Source organism: Mercenaria mercenaria, chromosome 4, assembly GCF_021730395.1.
Source record: "Mercenaria mercenaria strain notata chromosome 4, MADL_Memer_1, whole genome shotgun sequence".
Taxonomy (NCBI): Eukaryota; Metazoa; Mollusca; class Bivalvia; order Venerida; family Veneridae; genus Mercenaria; species Mercenaria mercenaria.
This window is the reverse complement of record NC_069364.1, coordinates 36,801,626-36,822,662: the sequence shown is the minus strand read 5'-3', so window position 1 is coordinate 36,822,662 and position 21,037 is coordinate 36,801,626. Positions and strand designations below refer to the sequence as shown.

Below are 21,037 nucleotides of genomic sequence, written 5' to 3'. Positions count from 1 at the left end.
GGTAGAGAAGGTTAAAATACACTAAAAATTGGATGGTAAACATGCATGTTGTACCACAGAAAGTGGGTCTCGATTTTTCCCTACGGTAGTAATAAAAAGTTAACAATCTAATCTATTATAGTAACCAACAAAGGGACGTTAATTCTAAAAAGGGTAGTGCCTCATAGTGGTCGGAACATAGTGCAAGTTCATCAAATCCGTTCCATGTAGAAGAAGAAATGACGCCCACAAAGTCATTTTGAATTTGGACCTTTGACTCTAGTATGACCTTGACCTTAGAAACCTAGGGACCTGGTTCATTGCGCCACGTTAATCCGTCTCATGGTGTGAAGCATTTGCCTTGCAAGTTCATCAAAATCTCCAATGTATGAAGAAGAATGCTCGGACCTAAAGTAATTCTTGAATTTCCGTGAATTGACCTTTTGACCTCTAAGTATAGGTGACCTGACTTTAGACCTGGGACCTGATGGTGCGCACGATATAGTATTAGTCCCCGTCTCCAGTGGTGAACATTTGGCCCCAAGTACATCAAAATCCCTCCAATGCATAAAAAAGGAATGCTCCGGGACAAAGGCCTCGTGAATTTCACCTTGGAAATCTGAAGAATGACCCTTAGACCGTAGACCTAGGGCCCGGTTTTGTGACGAATGTTGTTATCTCAGGGCGACCAAGAATGTTGTGCCAAATGATATTCAAAGTCATGATTGCATGACAAAAAATCTATTGACCTTTGATCTCAGTGTGACCGTTGACCTTAAGGCTAGGTTCTGTGGTGTTATGCATGACAGTCGTCTCATCAATGGAAACATTTATGCCAAGTAATATTGTTAATCCCTTGATGGATGACAGAAGTCTGGACTATCGGGACAGGAAAAAAAAACGATCGTCTTTTTATGAGGAACATTTTGTTGCCATTTAAGTGATATAAAATCCCTTCATTGATGAGAGAGTTATGGGACCAGACAGGAAAAAAAAGCCCTTTTGACCTTGAATCCAATTGTGACCTTGACCTTCAGTAGGGGTCAGGTTGTGCGAATGACATGTCGTCTCATCATGGTGACATTTGGCAAAGTAATATTAAAATGCCCTTAAGAATGACCAAATGATGGATCGGACCGTGCCCTCCGGACATGAAATTGCGGATGGACGGAAAAAAAAAAAAATGCGCCAATACTATAGTCCCCGAAACTGGTTTGAAACCAGTAGGGCGACTAATAAAGTCTTTACATGAACAAAATAACAAAAAAAAAAAAGAAAAACAAAAAAAAAAACTTACTATTTTAAAGAGATTTAATCCCTTTCTTTGTAGCATTTTTTGACATGAAATAATTTCCAACCAATAAAAAAACAAATCCCCCCCCGCCCCCCCACCCCCCCCCCCCCCCCCCCCCCCCCCCCCGCCCCCCCCCCCACCCCCCCCCCCAGCCACCAAAAAGATTCTCTGACCTACCTACCCTAATTTTTTTGAGATAATGTTACCGAAACAAAGAATTTTTTTTAGGCCTTACTAATTGTTGAATTAAATTTTTATTTTTGTTCAACAACCCCCCCTGTGGCAAGCCACCCTGTACAATAATATGTGAGACCCTCTAGAGGTTCATAGTGGAAAAGGAAAACTTCAGGATTAAGATTTTTAAAGATCGTTGTTAAACCAGATTTTCGAATGGAAAAACAGCCCCTGTATCGATGGTGATTTAAAATGTATAATTTTTCATCCTTGGTTCATCCGTACCCCCACTGTGCTCCTTTCCATCTCAGGGAAAATGTAAATAATAATGAATTTCTAATTTTCAAAGTGTTGATTTAAATTTTTGCTTGGATCAGAAGTCTTGTTTTTTTTGTACGTAAAACGCTCGAAATTCGCTCTCCAGATTGACCCCAAGAAAGACAAAAAATTTGTCCCGACCAACCTTCCCCTATTGGACCCTGCACCACCCCCCTGGAAAAAATCTGGATCCACCCCTGAGAAGTGAGGAAACCTATGTTTACAGAAATGAACTAGGTTAACACCGTGAACTAGGTTATACAAGCGTGGTGGACATAGGTTACGTTCGCAGAAACTAGGTTTTCAAAACCAAACTATGGATTTTCGGTCATAAACATAGGTTCACATTCGTAAAATACTATGGTTCACGCCTGTAATCTATTGTTTTTGCTCGACAATACAAGTGCGGGGTAGCATTCGAAAACTCTAGTTTTCGACAAAGAACGTAATATTGGATAATGCATGCCATTGAAACCATAGTTTACAGAAATGAACCTATGTGTTTACGAGTTGGAACCTATGTTTTCAATGTAGTGAACTTGGGTTACGAACGTGAACCTTAGAGGTTTACGTTCGATAAACTAGGTTTCTCAAACCCAACTAGATTTTCGGTGTTATCTATGTTACACGCATGAATCATTTGTTATGGTCGTAAACCCATGTTCCCTGTCGTAAACCCAAGTTCAGGGTTGTTAACAATTAGTTGAATGTTTGGTAAACTATGGTTTATGCTCTGTGAATCCAGGTTATGCCTGTAACACATTTAGCCCCGTAAACAAACCAGAATCACGCTCGGGAACTTATAGGATAACAACAGAAATTACAGTTCTAGAGAGGAAAAACTAGGTTTATCAAACGTAAACCTTGGTGGTTCACAAGCATAACTATGGTTTACGCCTGTTTACCTCGAAAATATAGTGTTATTATTTGAAAACCAGGTTTATTACGTTAATCGAAAAACTACTTATCGATAGTTATCCTAGTTTTTCGACCGCGGATCCTGGGTTCACGTAATTATGGCGACAATAATTATTGGGTGCCATAACCCCCGTCACAAGTTCACAATGAAAAAGTAATGATTTCACAGTTATCTCACTAAATATAAATTAAGAAACAAGCTGGAGCAGTTATGATCAAGAGACAGCCATATCCTCATATTTTGTGTTGATAATAAAACAAGGGTTAATTTGAAATCGGTTATATAAGGAAATCGTAGAACTTTGTGGTTCTAGAAAAGGTAAAAAAGGGAGATAATACGGAAGCGATGCAAGATAGTATTATGGTTCTTTCACTCTGCACTCCGCTCATTGTCAACAGTGCAGTTATACTAGACTTCTCATGTTAAAAGACATCCTTTTGAGTGACTTTATAAGTTAGTATTTCAGGAAAAAGCCACTAGGCACCAAAAGAAAGTTGTTGGTTTCCTGTATCCTTGGACCTATCCCTAATTGTTGGCCCGACCCGAAATGTTTTTATGGCTGGAGAACTTTTTCTTTTCAACTTTTAACAAAAGTTGCCAAAAAAAAAAAACGCCACTTTTTATGCTTTTAACATGGTCGGATGTTAGAATTAACTTACTGATGCTGTTGTTAAGGCGAACCCCCTATTTGAATTCTTTTTTTTGACACAAAAATATTATTAAAAGTCCCACTTAATAAAAAAATCAAAAAAAAAGAAAAAAAAATTCTGACCTACCTACCCATAATTTTTTTCAGCATGTTACTGGAAACAAAAAATCTTTTTTAGTCTTACTTGCCAAGACTGTGTCTTGTAAAAAAATCTCAATCATTCACAGTTGTTTCCTAACTGATTTAAAACCCTTAAATCAAACAAAGAAATCAATGTTGTGAGCTTTGTATGAATCCCAGTCAATAAAGTTCATGAGTTCATGAACGTTCAGTAAGTTATGAACATCTGTTGAACTGTTCACTAATTGACTGATGATTCGTGTCATAAGGGTGCTCATGATGAAAGGTTACTTTTGTGAAAAAAAAATTGTAGTGCTGCATGAAACTATGTATCTCTGCAACTTATTTCAGATGTTGAAAAACTTTCATGAACATGGAAAATATCCATTTGTTATAATTATATAAATGTATGAAACCTGTATCAAACAGTTCATGGAATATCAAATTCAAATGTTCACCTGAATCCTTTCGCCATTTTGCATTAATGGCTATTTTACTCGATATGGGGACAACTGGTAATCCAATGTTTGAATTCAACAAGATTTTATACGTGCATTTTTTTTTTTTTTGAGAAAGAGAATTATATACGCCAATCTGTGCCATCTGTTAGCAATTTGTGTCAGGCTCTGTAACTATGAACCTTGAAGGATTTCGAAGAAGAAACTTGAAGAGAAGAAACTTGAACACAAAAGTTACATATCAAGGTCACAGGTCACATTTAGGTTTCAAAGTTCATGGATCGGATGTATATAATAGATGCTCTGCATTGTGGGCTCTCTTATCTACTTGCTAAAAACTTGCATTTTATCTGCATGTCTAATCCCTGAGTATTAAGAGAAGATCCGGAATCACTATTATGAAAAAAGATTTCTAACATAGATACCAGGAAACCTAGTACGGGGGTAAAACGTCATCAGTATGCTGCGGGTAATTGTTCACCATTTGAATGTCATACAAACTAGTATAAACATAAATAAATGAACAAAATCCTCTCTTACGCTATTGGCCAAGGCAGAAAAAATCTACCCTTGATATTTCTTCACGTTTTATCCAGATTTTTACTTCATAATGAAAAAAATTAATAAATATGATCATCTTGAAGTTTGCCAGACTTATTTCTGCTTGATTGTTTCGATTAAATTGATTTTATAAAAAAGAATAAACGGTGGGATGTCATCTGCCCAAGTCATAATGAGATGCGTTGCAGGAGGAGGATTGTCTCAAATCGAAACATATTGAACTGTAGAAGAAAGAAAAGCTGTTTGATCTGTGTCAGATATATAGTGACACCATGGAAATAGTTTGAAAAAAAAAGCATTAATTAATTAAATCAGCTTAACATATTATTAAATCCTCAAAGTCTGGTTAATGAGCATTTGTCCAGCATGTTTCTCTTAGAGCTTAAGATATTCGTCGTGCTCTTTTTACGCTGAAAACTTCAAATTTTTATGTAGCTGCGCTGATCCTGCAATGTAAACGCGGCTTGACACTTGAGTGATGTCATTTGCAGTCACATTATAAAAAAACTCATACAAACATTGGACCTCATAATCAATGCGTTTTAATAGCAATAGATAAATATGTAAGCTTCAAAGTGTTCAGTGTGAATTTGGCATATTTACTTTTAGAATATTGTTTGTGTCACTATATATTGAATGCCCCTCGTAACTTAATTGTATTTGACATTCTCTCCTTGATTTTAGTTAGTTATTTAGCATCAGAAATAGAGATACAAATATAAAATATAATAACATAGTATTAAAACGATAGAGAAATAGAGAAATAAAAATTTTGTGCATAAAATTTTAATGTTGAACATCTAAATTGAACAAGAAATAATAAATATCACAACAGTTTATAATGATCAAGGAAAAATACAGATTTTATCGACTCTGAAAGATGCTCTTAGATAATCATATTCGTTAAATTCATGCTAAAAATTACTTGTTAAAAACAAATCCAGATGACAAAGATCCTTGATTGGAAGAGTATGCTGATGCTGGGAAAGCCCAGAAAAGTCTGAAGGACTATTCCACGGATTCCAGTTACATTGAAAGAAAAGAAAAAAAAAAAAACACTATCTATGAAGACATGATCAGGAAAATGTTTATCAATAGAAATAATATAAATCTACTTTCAAAGAAAGCTATGTTCGTTTAAAAAAATTGTTTCTCTTTAAGAATGTGTATAATTTAGAAGGCAAGATTATAGTAAATAGATAAGGATTCTTTTTATTTTGTTAAATGTAATGAGCCACAATGACACGGCAAAGTGATACAACAAAATTCTATTAAATAACAAATAAACAAATTTAACTTAAATGGGAAACACGTAATTAGTATTTCTTTTTCATCACGTAATAAAAATAAAAAGATATATGTGTTGCATCTAAAACGCAATAATAGACATGCATGTACAGTTCCTGATATGGATCTGTCATTTTGTCATTACTCCCAAACCCATGTATTTCACTATTCCTTATCAGCTGGTAATGTAAGAGTACTAATATCTGTGTTTAAAGGAAACTCCACTGTGCCTAACTAATAGGCCATATTTCTGCTATTGCAAGGCTTTCGATGGTTAATCAGAGTGGATTGGTATATGATGTACACTTAGTGTGTACACTAGACACTATGTTAGAAATCAGATTTTCCCTAAAGTATTTTTAAATTTGATTTTCCTATCTGGTTGCTCAGGAACAAGATAGATGTTAAAAATTTTACCAAAGGAATAGATAAGAATATAACAATAGTTTACCGTATCAAGAGTTGCATAATTTGACAAGTTACATATTTGCCAAAAAAAGTCAGTTAAAAATGCTACTTTATAAAAATTATTATACCTCCCTTTGTTTAATCTCAGTTGTGCAAACAAAAACAGATTAAAGAGATTATTCTGAAAAAAGAGCATATAAAAATAATAGTATTTTATACTTCTTTGTTGATGAAGCTGCTGTGGTTTTAGAACTTGCAATGAGGTTTCAGGTAATTGGAAGATCTATTAATCTAGTTTAATTAATTTTCTGCTCTCCTTCCCAGTAAAATTTTGTCCTTTCTTGGTCCAAACTAAGAAGTGGGGGAGGGGGGAGATTCTGTCATTCATACTTGTAAGAACTAAATTTTTAACCTTTAGCATGCGTAGGTAAATTGTCGTCGAGGGAAAGTGTCGCTGCTAAAAGATTCAACGTTTGCCTCAAATTGGAAGAAATATTGTCAGAGTAGCAAAATCGGCGTCTGATTGGTTGCAAGGCTGGTTGGAGGACGGACGTTTTGGCCACGGACGTTTTGGCCTAGGATGTTTTGGCCAAGAAAGTTTTTGAGGTAGGATGTTTTGGCTAAAAAAAAAGATTATTTCCATAATATGCAAAAAATGATCGGATCTTAATAGGTCGGGATAGTATAATGATCATCTTTTAAGAAAAATAATGTGAAGAAAATTAATTTCATAACTCTTTTGATTTGTTGGGTAAATGGAAATATTTTTCACATTCAACACACACACCATATTACACAATGTATAATTTATATGGGTTTTATACCTATAAAAGATTATAAAGAAATAAAATATAAAATACCATGGAATGTTTATTATCAGTTTAATTTATTCACTTACACCATAACAAAGAGCTATAAATATAATGTTTTTTATACTACTTGACTATAACATTCTTAGAATAATCTCCAGACGAATATTAATTATTTTGCAAGATTATGGAAACACAGTTTTATTTTTGGCCAAAACGTCCTACCCCCACAAAATGCCTGGCCAAAACATCTAGGCCGAAAGATCCTAGGCCGAACCGTGCCGTGGCCAAAACGTCATACCATTCGTTTGCAACGGCTGTTAAATTCCTGCAGCAGGTAAGGGTTTAATGATTAAAGTCGTACTTAAAGGAATATTGATGAAGGAATTATGTTTATTTACATTAAAAGATTGTGAAGTTAAAAAATCTTTTATTCCTTCGAACATTCGTTTGTTTAAGTGTTTTGCAAGCATATTCACCATATTAAGTTTATAACTCTTTCCATATGAAAAACTGAAGGCCACTTTTACCAGATACAAAGTTTTAACAGGTTTGAGCGAGCCTCATTTTTAAACTCTAATTTAAAAAAAAACAATGTTAAGCATCAGGCTTAAATAATGTTTAATATAAAACTATCAAAATTAATTCCTTCAATAGAATGGTTTCCATAGATACAAACATGCGCACATTAAGTGACAAATTAGTTTAGGCCTTTTGCAAAGTATTGTTAAAGAGGTGTTTATTTTTTTCAATTTCTTCTTTGTGTTTGTAAAATCGATGGCTTTTATTTATTCTAGTAGTGTTATTTAATTGCATATTGAACAGACAGTGAGGTACAATAAGTTCTACCTATTATTGAAAACAGATACTTACAAAACATTAGTCTCAATCCGAGGTGATTCAGTTATTGTTTATCATTTCAAATTTATAATTATCGAAAGGAAGGGGTTGTTGTTCCCGGCCCTAGCAGCATTTTGTGTTATACTACAGTTTGACCAAATTTATGTCCTTCATTACCATATTGTAAACAGAAAACTGCGCAAACAGAAAATGGAACTAGATTATTATTTTCTAACCTTGTATTATATTATGTATAGGGACATACATGGGAGTTTCTGAAAAAGTTAATAGCTTTGCCTACTCAATCCTATAGGTTGGAGTTGTAATTATGGAACACTTCTTGTAAAAACTTTGACAATTAGATTGAATAATATATGTTTTAACCCCTTATCAGGCTGGACAGGACGATTCTGCCTTTGCAACCAGTTTAGATCATGACTCAAGCCTGCACATCCATGCAGCTGTCATGAATCTGCACTGTTTGCCATTCAGTTCAGTATTCTTTGGAAATCACCTCTTTAACAGTTAATGGTGACATGGTACTCAAGTCATTATATAAATTTAGCAGGGTAAGGGTTAACAATCAGATGTTTCAACCAGATAACAAATACATTGTATTTTATTAATTAATCGTCATCATTCAGTATATATATTGAAACTGGACTGCACTGTTTAACAAATTAAAACAAAATGTTTCTACAGAATTGTTGTCTGTGCCAGGTGATGAGTCTGTGCATAAAATTATAAAATGTAATTTAAAGTGACCAATTTGAATATGTGATTACCAAACCATTCTGCCTGAATTCTGTATTGGCTATTAAGACACTTAGTTTGCTGTAGTTTCTTGTATGAGAGGATGGGGCAAAAATTCCTAATGATAAGGAATTTGTTTAAACTTTGTATAGGAGAGATCGCGTGACATATGCATTAAACATCTGTTTATCTGGTGGTGGGCAAAACAAAGGTTTACATCGTTGGTTATGGGATAAGGAATTTCAGAAAAATGCAAAAAACATCATAGGGTACACCACGCTTATTTAGGAGTTTATCTGTCTTTAAAACTGGATTTTATTCAAATTTGCTTTCATGATTTGTTTCTAACACGAACCTGGTTCATATACAAAGGTTTGAACAAAATTCATTACTGGATTTTTTTTTTACCAGAACTGCAGCACCGTCCTTAAATTCTAAAACAAATATAATATATACTCAAGACATTATCTACATATGCAATTCATCATAATTTCATTCATGAAAAATAATAACAGTGATGAATTCTTAAGTGTTGCAACGTTAGATATGTAACTTTAAAACTGACAATTGTCATCAGCCCTTCAACAGATAGATATTAATGTCAGATGAAATTTTTTTTTACAAGATTTTATTTTGTCATAGGCCATAGTTATTGAAAGGTGTTAGAAAATGCAACCTTGGTGCATGTAAACCATTAATCAATCACCTAAACTGATTTCAGATGTAAAAAAAATCACTTACTTTTTTTATAAACATAGCCATATGAAATAATAAGGAAGTTACAAAGGACACGGTAACATGGTAAGCTGTTGAAAATTCTGATCAGTTAGCTCCATTTCAGGGGTTTTATGTTACTGGTATATTGTAGCCATACATGTTTAGGGTTGCCTTGGTATGGCAGACTTTTAAATTAACTGCCCAAAGGCTACTAGGGTCTAAAATAGTATCATAAGTCATGGATGTTTAGGGGGGGAGAAGCATTTGGATATCCTTGGGACAGCATAATGAAACGGAAGATACACTGTTAAAAATGGACACTGTTAATTCGGGTACTCACAAAAAGACCAACCTTTCACATAATCAACGTTATAAATTTATTAAATAAGGTATAATGACTAAGTCATTTCTAATATCTTCAGTTTAAAGCTGTTGTATGAATGGACTTAAGTTTTTACTTAGACGTAAGCTAAGTCACCACAAAACTAAGTAAATCTTCGACCTTCTTAATCAAAACTTATACTTTAAGATTGCTTATGATTACGGCCCGCTGTCATTCTGCTATCACCTATCTATCATGTGAAAAATTGGCAGATATAAAGTTGTAAAATTTATTCAAGAGATAGGGGGGGGGGGGGGGAAACCGTGCAAGTTCACAGACCGAAGGAAGATTTTTACCGTAAGAGGCATTATCTCTATCCTCCATCTGCGTAAGATCCATATAGAACATATTAATAAATAAAAACACATTGATTTCATTTTATTTTGAAAATATTCAATATAGGTTAGATAGGTTTTTTTTTAAAAGCAATATATATATAATAACAATTCGAATTTAAACAAAAATCTCTAAATTAAATTATTATATCATAACACAAAAGAAGGAAAAACATATTGATGCTGTTGCCACCATTTAAAATGTTAATGCCTTTTCAGTTAAAAATGTATTTCATTTTTTTGTTGGAAAGCAGTTCACCAACATTGTATCTTGTAAACAGTAGATTTCGGGGTGTAGCTAGTCAATGAAATATGCAAAGCAATAAGATGTCGTTCAGTTTCGCATTAAACATTACAAGGTAAAATGAGGCCACGCCATGAGAAAACCAACATAGTGGCTTTGAGCCCCAGCATGGAATCCGCGTAGTTGGTCAGTTTCCATGCTGTTTGCATACAGCCTCTCTATTGCAAATAGGCTTTGTGAAGCGAACAGCATAGATCCTGACCAGGACTGCGAGGATGCGCATGGCTGGTCTAGATCCATGCTGGTCGCCACAGCCACTATGTGGGTTTCAAATGGTGGCATGCTCAGATTAAATTTGCAAGTCACGCCTTTTTATTCTATGTTTTATTGCGGTGAATAAATTAAGAAGAAACCTATCTTTGAACATTGAGAATTTTGGACTGCTCTGTTTATCATAGCGGATAACTTTTTCTTTTATTTTTCTTCCCCCCACCCACTTAACTAACCCGTTAAACGGGCCAGAACGCGAGTTATGCAAGATTAAAAATTTATCATAAAAAATTCAAACCACGTATACCAATTAGTATGATAGTACATGTTTAGCGGACATATTCCCATTTGGCCAAAACTTGGTGTGAACATAAAAGTGTTGAAAAAATTTCACCCCAAACTGGGGCAAGTACCTTTAACTGACTCTGATAATATTACTAGATAAATACTTTGACCGTAAAATACGCAACATGCTAACATCATGTGATAATTCAAATAAAAACGATTTCTAAAGATTTTTTTGTGAACCTGAAGGTCTGTTTATATCATGAAAAAAGACATAATGAAGTTGGGTTTGCGCGGCGTTATTAACGCCGTATTGGTGTATCAAACAATCACAATATTTAGATTACCAAAACAAATAAAAAGTAAATTTAAAAAAAAATCTGCCGTAAAGACCCCCTATTGTTATGTATTGTCGTGTTCACAGAATGATAAAAAAGGGAATATATTTGAAAAATCAAGAACTTTGACCGTTCCGTGTTTTTTATTTCGGACCTAAAAGGCAACGAAATACATTGAATTTTTCGCTATTTTTCCCCACCCCTACTAGGATATCTCTTTTTTTAAGCATTTTCCAAAAAGGAAAAATTACAAAACGCACAACTGTCAAACCAATACATTGAATTTAGTAGATTCCTGAGTTTGAAAAAAAATGTAATAACATTATGTTTAAATGCGATTATTACAGAAAAATGCGATTTGTCCTTGAAGATGTATGGCCGCAGGTGGCGCTCTAAAGAGGAAGGAAATTTGGACTGCGAACAATTGTTCTTTACCTCCAAATGAAGACAGAGATATGGTAGTACATACAGACCAAATATCATCTTGTATCTTACTTCGGAAATTTTGTAGGGGGAAACCCGCGAACCACCTAAGTGTATATGGTGTCCAACTTGCAGTGTTTACTGTACCTAAATTACTTGAATGCAAATATTTTTTATGCCCGCCAAAGTTGGGACAGATTAAAATCGCACTGTGCATTCCGGTGCGCCAGTAATTCTTGTCCGGGTTGTTAAAAAGGGGATTTGAAATTTAAATAAATGGGGCATAAATATCACCAGTAGGAGAAGACCATGTCAAGCAAAAGACCCAGACCCTACTCCAGGTCAAGGGGGCACATTAGAGGTTCAAAAGGGGAACAGGGGGTATGTTTTGTGCCCGATCCATAACTCTGCCCTTTCATGAAGGGATTTTTCGAACTTTAATTGGCTTAAAGGATCCTCATAATGAAGATGAACATGTTATGAGAGACCGACCTTAGCTCCAAGGGTCAAAGGTCACACTTGGAGGTCAAAGGTTAACATGGTCTGTTTCTGTCCTGTCCGTAACTCTGCCATTGATGAAGGGATTGAAATTATTGCATAATGTTCACTTATAATGAGAGAGTTGTCATTTACAAGACCCAGGACCCCCTAGCCCAAGGTTCATAGGTCACACTACTAGAAGTCAAAGGTGTTTCTGTCGGTCCATAACTCGCCATTTATCAAGGGATTGAAAATAATTGACACAAATGTTAACCATATTGAGATGTGGGTCCATTGCTTATTACCATAGCCTCTTAGGTTCAGTCAAGGCACAAAATGGTTACGTGATTTTTTTGCACGTACAACTGTGGACATTCTTGGGCCTGACTCGGGGACATTTGCTCACCCAATTGTGCCAGCTTTGTTTTTAGCCTAATCACCCAAGGCCAAAATTAAATATATGTTTGTTTGCTGTCTCCCTACCTACCCAAAGTTTTTTATTGCGACAATGCTGGTCAATTTTATTAAGTTGCAATACTGACAAGTGCGCAATTATATTTCAAGTGAGCAAAATAGTAAGTAAGAAAGTTTAAAATTGTATTCATTAATTCATCCTTTATACAACACATATACAGATTTTCCTCTTGTTACAGAAGAAATATTCTGTAAAGAAGAAACAATCATATATATATGGTTAAAAGTATAATAATCCTCCAATCTAATCCCCCACCAAAAAAAATGGAATTGCCGACCCTACTACCAATTGAAAAACGTGGGGTTGCGGCAACAGCAAACAAAGAACTTTCTCCAACAATGTCACTAAAATATATCTATCATTGATTTAAATGTTTGTAATGATGTAATGGTATACTGTATTTCTTCATGTGTTGGACAGGAGGGACGTATTATAGTATTCCCTCTTGTCCAGTCTGTCTTTAGCAATTTGTGTCCGTTCTTCAATCTTGAAACCCTTGAAGGATTTGAAGAAACTTGACACAAAAGTGCACCACATAGAGACAAGGTGCAGAGCGAATGTTCTGGATGGCTCACTTCAGGTCAAGGGTCACACTTAGGGTCAAAGGTCATATGACGTTTCGTGCCGATCTGTAACTCTGAACAGTTGAAAGTTTCAACGAAGAAATTGGAACAAATGTTCACACATCAAGACGAGTGCCAGAGCGCCATGTTTTGGGTAGCTTGCGTCAGGGGGCCCTCAAGGTTACACTTAGGGGTCAAAGGTCATATGAATTAATATGTCTTGTTGTATATTACAATTGTTCTGCATTGCGGTTGCTATTGTTTTTATTGGCACAGACCTTTTTGTCACATACAATATTTTTTTTTGAATTCTTCCATTAGGTTACTATAAAATAGCTTGTTTTGTAACTTTTTTATATTTGTTAGGGAAAAAATGAGACCAGTTTCTGCTGGTACAAAATGGATGGTACCTCCAATTGGTAGGTTGTATTTTGACATTCTTCCCGGAAGGAATTTTTTGTAGACTTAGACTAGTTTGGTTGTTGCTGTGGACTTAGCATTTTCTTCCTTGTGTAGTTTCCTTCCTTTGGGCTCAAACAGTCAAGTTCTTTAATTTTTTCCCATCCTCTGATATAACCCTCTTGGATCACACTTAGGGGTCAAAGGTTCATACCTTTAGTGTATATATATTGCTCTGAATTGCGGCTGCTCTTGTCTAATATCTTTTTTACCTAAGCTATACCACCCAAATTGATTTTTCACATTTCACCACAAAATCCACTTTCCCAAGAGCTGTCACTCAACAATCATAGTTCTGTCATGATTACAGGCAGGATCAAGTGTAACTTGTATGGACTTATACTTTATCAACATTATGCTAGGAGAAGAAATATTTTTTTCCTCTGATTCACATGTCACAATGCAGATGTTTATGTTGTGGACAAAGTATCATAAGTCTAAGGGAATATAATTATCTACGAAATTATATTGAATTCCATTCTGCTGAAATTTACACAAAACATGTTTGCAAATGAACAGCTGAAACTGCCAAAAACTGTGCTATCTGAACTCAAGATAATAGCAGGGTTAGAAAGACAAATATGAATCACCATATTACCAGTTAAGGTATTGGAACCCGTTGATAGAGTACCTCTTTTTGAAGAGTATTCAATTACTACAATAAAACCTACCTTTATTGACTGCAATTGTCAGTGGGGGGGGGGGGGGGGGGGGAGGGGTAGGTTCAAGCACCACTGGGACCAAATTTTTTTTTTCAATATCTTCCTTTTTCTAGTAAGTTTTTACTTATTTCAAGACTATGATGTATTGTAACAAAAGTGGAAAAAAAAGTCATTTATAAGCGATCTGCTGTTACAAAGTGATTTACTAGCTGAATCAGGAGGGGTTAGAGTAGGGACATCTTTAAAAAGATATACTGAGTTACGTGCGGTAAAGTCTCTATTTTGCCTGCGTTCTTTAGATTAATTACCTATTGTGGAAGAAATGCAGTGTAGGTTTTACTTATGCCCCCAGGTATTTTTGATATGTATAGTCATGATAGTGAGCCAAATTCAAAACAGAACCCACAGGATTCGGCCTTAATGGTTTTCAATGTTTGGCGTTAGAATCTGTCTCATTAAATCAGTACTGAGGGCACCCTAGAAAAAATGTATTTACAGTTGTATAATGTTACACAATAGTCTGATGTTTTCTTATCAAATTATGGTGTGTTTTGTAATACTTTCTCATGCATACGTTTTTAGATAGTGGCCAATCACATTGAAAAATTTGTCTCTACTTGGGCTTGAGGAAATAACATAAAATTAACACGAAATTTACAAAAACGGCCCCGGTAAAAGTTGTTTAAAATTGTTGCAACACAATGCGAAGTGGTGTGGACTTAAAGAATATATCAAGCAAAATTAATGCCATTTTGTAAACATAACTATTAGGGGTCACTACCGTAAGTTGTATACACATGTTAGGCTTATTATACCACAAAAATATCATTGAATCAAACTAATTATTATGTATCAAGACTTTTTCATGTTTGAGCACCAAATAATGTTTATATATGCCTAACTTGTGCATGTAGGTATATAAAACTTTACTTGAATACAATATATTTATCTTGTTTTTACCTGGTTCCCAACAACTAAATGAGTGAAAATCAGTTAAGTGGAAACGGACACTGATTATGACCAAACCTGTGCAGTTAGGAATATTGCATGGCATTTTCCACAGAAAAGACCCCTGGACAAACTGCTTATAGATCCCCTATGGAGACGACGCACGGACAAAGACAGATTAACGGAAGGCATTTTGCTTGAAAAGACACAGCTTGCGCCAAACTGCTATCGACCCCTTAGAAGACCCCCTCCCAGACACAATTATATCGAGGCCATTTTTTTGCACAAAAAGGCCCCCTTGGGACAAACGGCTAAGGCTTAAACATGACCACCCTCTGATTGACCCCGCCCTGCACGGCACAAGATGTTTTGGCATTTTTTGCTTGAAAAGGACCCCTTGAGAAGCTGAAGATTACAGAAGGCAGTTGCCTGATAAGACCCACCTTGGACATCTGTTCCAGACCCCCGCTTGGACAAACACTAAGGCAAGGCTACTAGAAGCATTTCTGCTTCGAAAGAGACCCCCTTGGACAAAGCTGTTTCCAGATGCCCACCCCGGACAGGAATTAGAAGGATTTTGCCCGGAAAAGACTCCAGCTCAGGCTTCTTGAGAAACCATTACTAGAAAAGACTGATGCAACGGCATTTTGCCAGTAAATAAAAGATTCCAGAAAAGGAGGTTTCAGACAAACCCAGTCTCGAGCAGGACCGGTACTGGACAGATTATGGACCCCAAAAGCTCCTCTGAGATAAACAGTTTCAAGACACCCCCCCTAGATCAAGTCTAGTGATGGCATTTTTTGCGGGAAAGGAAAAACCTCTTTGACAACCCGTTTCAGAACTCCACTGGACAAGACTTGGAAGGCATCAAGACTATGGCAGGCATTTTTGCACGAAGACACACTTGTGGCCCGCCCGTTATATGACTGAAAAAAGTAAAGATGTAAGACCGTGACACACAAGACCCCTGGACAACCGTTTCCAGAACCTTCCCGGACAGACCCCCTGGACAAGAATATGGAAGGCATTTATGCCACAAAATTAAATACCCTCTTAGACAAACCGTTTCAGAACCCCCGGACAAGGACCTGTATATAGGAAGCATTTTGCCCCAAAGGACCCTTTGGGACAAAACCGTTTGCAGAACCCCAATGGAATGCATTTTGTCCAAAAAAAAGACCCCATTGGGACAAACCCTTCGGGACCCTTGGACAGACCCCGGGACAAGCCTATGAGAGGCATGTTTGCCAAAAAGACCCCTTGGACAAACTCTTGCGGAACCCCCTTGACAGACCCTCCTGGACAAGCCTATGGAAGGATTTGTTGCCCAAAAAGACCGACCTAATATGGGGACAAACCGTTCCAGAACCCACTTGGGACAGACCCCCTGGGACAAGCATATGAAGGCATTTTTGCCCCAAAAAGACCCCCTGGACAAACTCTCGAGAACCCCACCTTGGACAGGACCCCCCGTGGGACCAAGCCTATGGGAAGGCATTTTTGGCCCAAAAGAACCCACTTGGACAAAACTTTTTCGGAGTGGGAGAACCCCCTGGGACAGAACCCACTGGACAAGCTATGGAAGGCTTTTTGCCCAAAAAGACCCCTGACAAAACTCTGTCGAGAACCCCCCTGGACAGACCCCCCCTGGACAAAGCCTATGGAAGGCATTTTTGCCAAAAAGACCCCCTTGGACAACCTTTTTCGAGAAAAGAACACCCCCTTGGAACAGACCCCACTGGACAAGCCTATGGAGGCATTTTTGCACGAGAAAAGGACCCCGTGGACAAACTCTTCGAGAACCCCCTTGGACAGACCCCCTTGGACAGGGACTATGGGAGGCATTTTTGGCCCAAAAAGACCCCTTGGACAAAACGTTCCAGAACACCCCCCTGAGACAGACCCCCCTGGACAACTGCCAGGAAATACCCCCCTTGGACAAAAAAAAGTGCCTTCCATAGGGGGGGTTCAGATATTATCTGGAATAGCCCATTTAAGGAGACCTGGTCACTCCAGCTGGTGACAATGTTTTTAAGAAGGATACATAATTCGGTTCAGTCAATAACCAGTTCAAACCAAAATGATGGGTTAATTGTTCCAAATTAATTCTTAAAGATATTTGTTGCTTTGATCAGCGTTTTACCTTCGTCATGGTCAAAACTCAACACGGCCTTGGACTTTTCTTTTTTCTTCTTCTCTTTGATGGATTTGTTAAGTTCTTGTTTTACTTGAACACGAGGAGGGGTACCCTCTGTATCCATCTCTTCTTCGTTTTCATCATCAGATTCAAATTTCACAAGCCTTTGCCGAAATTTTCTTTTAGGTTTTTTGAACATGGTTGCCGATTGTTTCCAAAAAGATGGCGCCACATGTAACTTCGATAGGTGGGCTCGATTCATGCCGAATGGATTATCCACATCAAGTGACTGGTGCACCGAAATGTACCGTGGTGTTCGGGCTATTCGGCATATATATGACGTGCTAGTTTACAACTGGAAAATAACTTTACCGATATCTATCAAAATTAGCAAAAGTTAGAAGTTTTTCAATAAATTGTAATGATCATACAATGCACTCTTCTGCTGAGTATCTAGGATGATTGATTTATCTGGGACAGGTCCATAGTTAATAAAAAAGTAAATTCTTTTGTACACAGACGGAAACAATAAACATGTGGATATTAATCTAAGAAAAATGATATGTAATTCTTTGATACATTGTCATTTTGACTTTGTTAGTCCTTCTTAGTACTTGGTAAACGTCTTCTAACTTTTGCTAATTTTGATAGATATCAGTAAAGGCAGTTATTTTCCAGTTGTAAACTAGCACGTCATATACATGTACATGTATGCCGAATAGCCCGAACACCACAGTACATTCCGGTGCACCAGTCGCGTGATGTGGATAGCCCATTCGGTGGTCTCACTAGACAGTTGAGAAACAGATTGCAAGGAGCGCAGAACAAAGTTGTGAGACCAGCTCACGACTATAATTGTGGATTCTCTCTTAAAGTTGATGACTTGAGTAAGATTGGTTGGTTAATATTCACTACAAAGGTAAATTTTATTTACCATCGCTTTGTGAAACAATTAACATACATGTAAGCTCTGTACAGCCTTTTGACCGACCCTATTTTAAGAACAGTTAAAACCAATTATAACTTTATCCCCACCCCCCGCACCCCTGCAATTTGCTTGTACCCATTTACTGCTGGGCCGACTGAGGCAATCGTGATAAAGTGCCTTGCCCAAGGACACGCCGCAATGGGAGTAGCCAGGATTCGATCTAGGGGCCTTCAAATCCGTAGAAACACGTCTTAGCCCTCTTGACCAATGCGTCCATACAAAGTTAGACAGTAAAGGCTCAATTATGAGTACAAAATGTTTAATAATAAAGGTTTCTCTTACTTAAGAGAGCATTTCAAGTTGACAACAGAAACTCATTCTTGTGGAACTAGGAGTAGTGCTAGTAGTTAACTTTTATTTACCTCTAGTTGATGGTTGTTCGTCTTCTACCTTTTTATAATGCATTTTAGTCTTGAACAGTTTGCTACATAAGATTAGAAACAGTAGAAAAATGTATGCTTTTAAAATGGAAAACACAATCTAATCTGATAAATTCCATGAAACAGAAAGAAACATCAGATTTTATGTATAGGTTGTAGATCATTTATTGACAATTAACATAATGCAATTAATTTGGGGGAGCAGCGTAGTGAAAACAAAACTTAATCGATTAGAAGGTCAATAAATGATCTATAATCGACTTATAGTTAAAACGCCCCGTTTCATTTTATTGAAAGGTTAAAACAACAAAAATCTCCATCTAAATAGGTGAACTAAACCGTGGCAACGCATGGTGTGGGGCGGGATCATAGGGAACAGAAAGCCGGATCTGGTCTTTGCACAGGGCAATCCTAATGCACAGGGCTATATTAATCAAGTCCTGACTTGAAGGCTAACTCAACAATGTTTGAACGTTAGCGGAATAAACATCTTGCCCTGACCTGCTCTGTCACCAGACCTGAACCCCATAGAGAATATTCAATATGCTCTTGGTCGTGGGGTGAGGTCAAGGAATGACATGAACAATTTGCGCGACCTTCAAAACGCCTTGCAGTTGAAATGGAACCGCCTTCCAGCAAACGTAATACAGCGTCACGTTAATTCCATGAGACGCGGCGTGTTGTGCCAGTTGTTAGACAGAACGGCGGGCATACACGATATTATTGCAAAATTTTCATCACTTTTGGTCGAACTACAATAAATGAACACAAGAAAACGTTTTCTCGGCTATTTGTGCACTTTTGATTTTGACCCTTACTAAACGTAGACGCGTCATACACTTAAACGAAATCGAATACGATAACAAAATCACGTTAGTTGAAAAGATAAATGTTTATCCTTTACAATGATACCAAACATGACAACATGCCATCACCGGATTCTGAGAAAATCTGAAAATATAAAGTACACAGTTTCTTTTGCGTTTAAGTATATATTTAAGGATAGCGTCTCCCTACAGCGAATAACACTATATATTTAATATGTGATACGCATGATCCTGAAATGGTATTATTATGCACTTGGACACTTATGTAATGGTACGCTTCGTCCTGCATTGCATATGAACAATAACGAAGTATGGTTGTAAGTATGTTTGAAACCATGTTGTAGCTTAATGGGTTATCCATGCAAGCATTGATTGTATCATTTTAAAACATTTTTTGTAGCATGTGTGCGCTTTTTTAATTATCTTAATTGAATTGTAACATCCTAAATGTAAAGTCACTTGTTCATATTCAAATATTTGGAAAAATATACTGTTAGTTACTACTTAGTTTGTTTTCCTCTTGTTAAACTAAGAATGCTAAACTGCAATGAGTTCTAAATATGTGCTCAAAAATCTTTTATTTAGTTTAAATATTCATATAACTCTTTTTCATTTGTAAACCTTATTTCATAATGTTTCATTAAAAATAAGTGTTTTTTTTGTGACCTATGCAATTGTAAAATAAATAAGAAAAAAGAAGAGGTACATTAAAAATTCATAGAGGTCGGGTCATGTGGTAGAGGGGCCAATCAGTGTTTTAACTTACAAAATACCCTGCTTCGTTAAAAATATGCATCTGTTTTTTCGTAAACTCTCTGGATTTTGCTATTTATCATTTTCAATACCTTTTAAAGCACTCGAAGTTTCTGATTATAAATAAAACAACAAAATCGCGAAGATTTATACTTACAAAACACAGTAAAATACCTGATGTATCATCAGGTATTTTACTGTGTTTTGTAAGTATAAATCTTTACACTAAAAAAGTATTTAATCTATTTATTACTTCGTGGAGTTTTCAAAATTCATCGTTTTGCTGCGTCGCTTTATACTTTTATCAACAGTAATTTATATATATTATTCATTCTCTGGATACTGCAAGTAGAGACACCATAAAACGTTAAATACTACAGACCCTGAGATTTTATTATCCTTTTTACCCTGAGGATTATTTAAAACTCGCAATTGCCTAAAACGTTTTGTGTTCCGATGAAACGTTTGCTAGTTTGATAATTAACATACGATCTAATCTTTAAAAGTTGATGAATGATACCAGAAAATATACTCTTTTAGTAAAATTCTGGTTAAAATCGGCAATCTAAAATTATATTAACACAACAGAATAAGGAAAATTCAGCTACAGTACCTAAACGAAGTGTGTTATTAATGTTATATTTTCGTTAATGAGTAAGCTTATGAACATGCTATAGAAATATTTGCTTCTGGACATGGCACCAACATTTGAGTCTGAATGACCTTTTGGCGGGTTTTGGAGAACCAAATAGCTTGAAGTGCACGAAAAGTGTTACCAGAGCATATAACTTTAATGTCTTAG

The 21,037-nt window shown here is 36.3% G+C and overlaps 1 protein-coding gene across 1 annotated transcript in view; it reads right to left on the bottom strand.

The window, feature by feature from the left end:
* The window catches only part of LOC123552810 (PAX3- and PAX7-binding protein 1-like), a 102,488-nt gene extending 84,939 nt beyond the window's left edge, over window positions 1-17,549 (bottom strand). Inside the window, exon 1 of the mRNA XM_045342553.2 lies at window positions 17,294-17,549. Coding sequence (XP_045198488.1) covers window positions 17,294-17,549 — 256 coding nt within the window. The remainder of the gene's footprint in view (window positions 1-17,293) is intronic.
* Window positions 17,550-21,037: the final 3,488 nt, after the last annotated feature.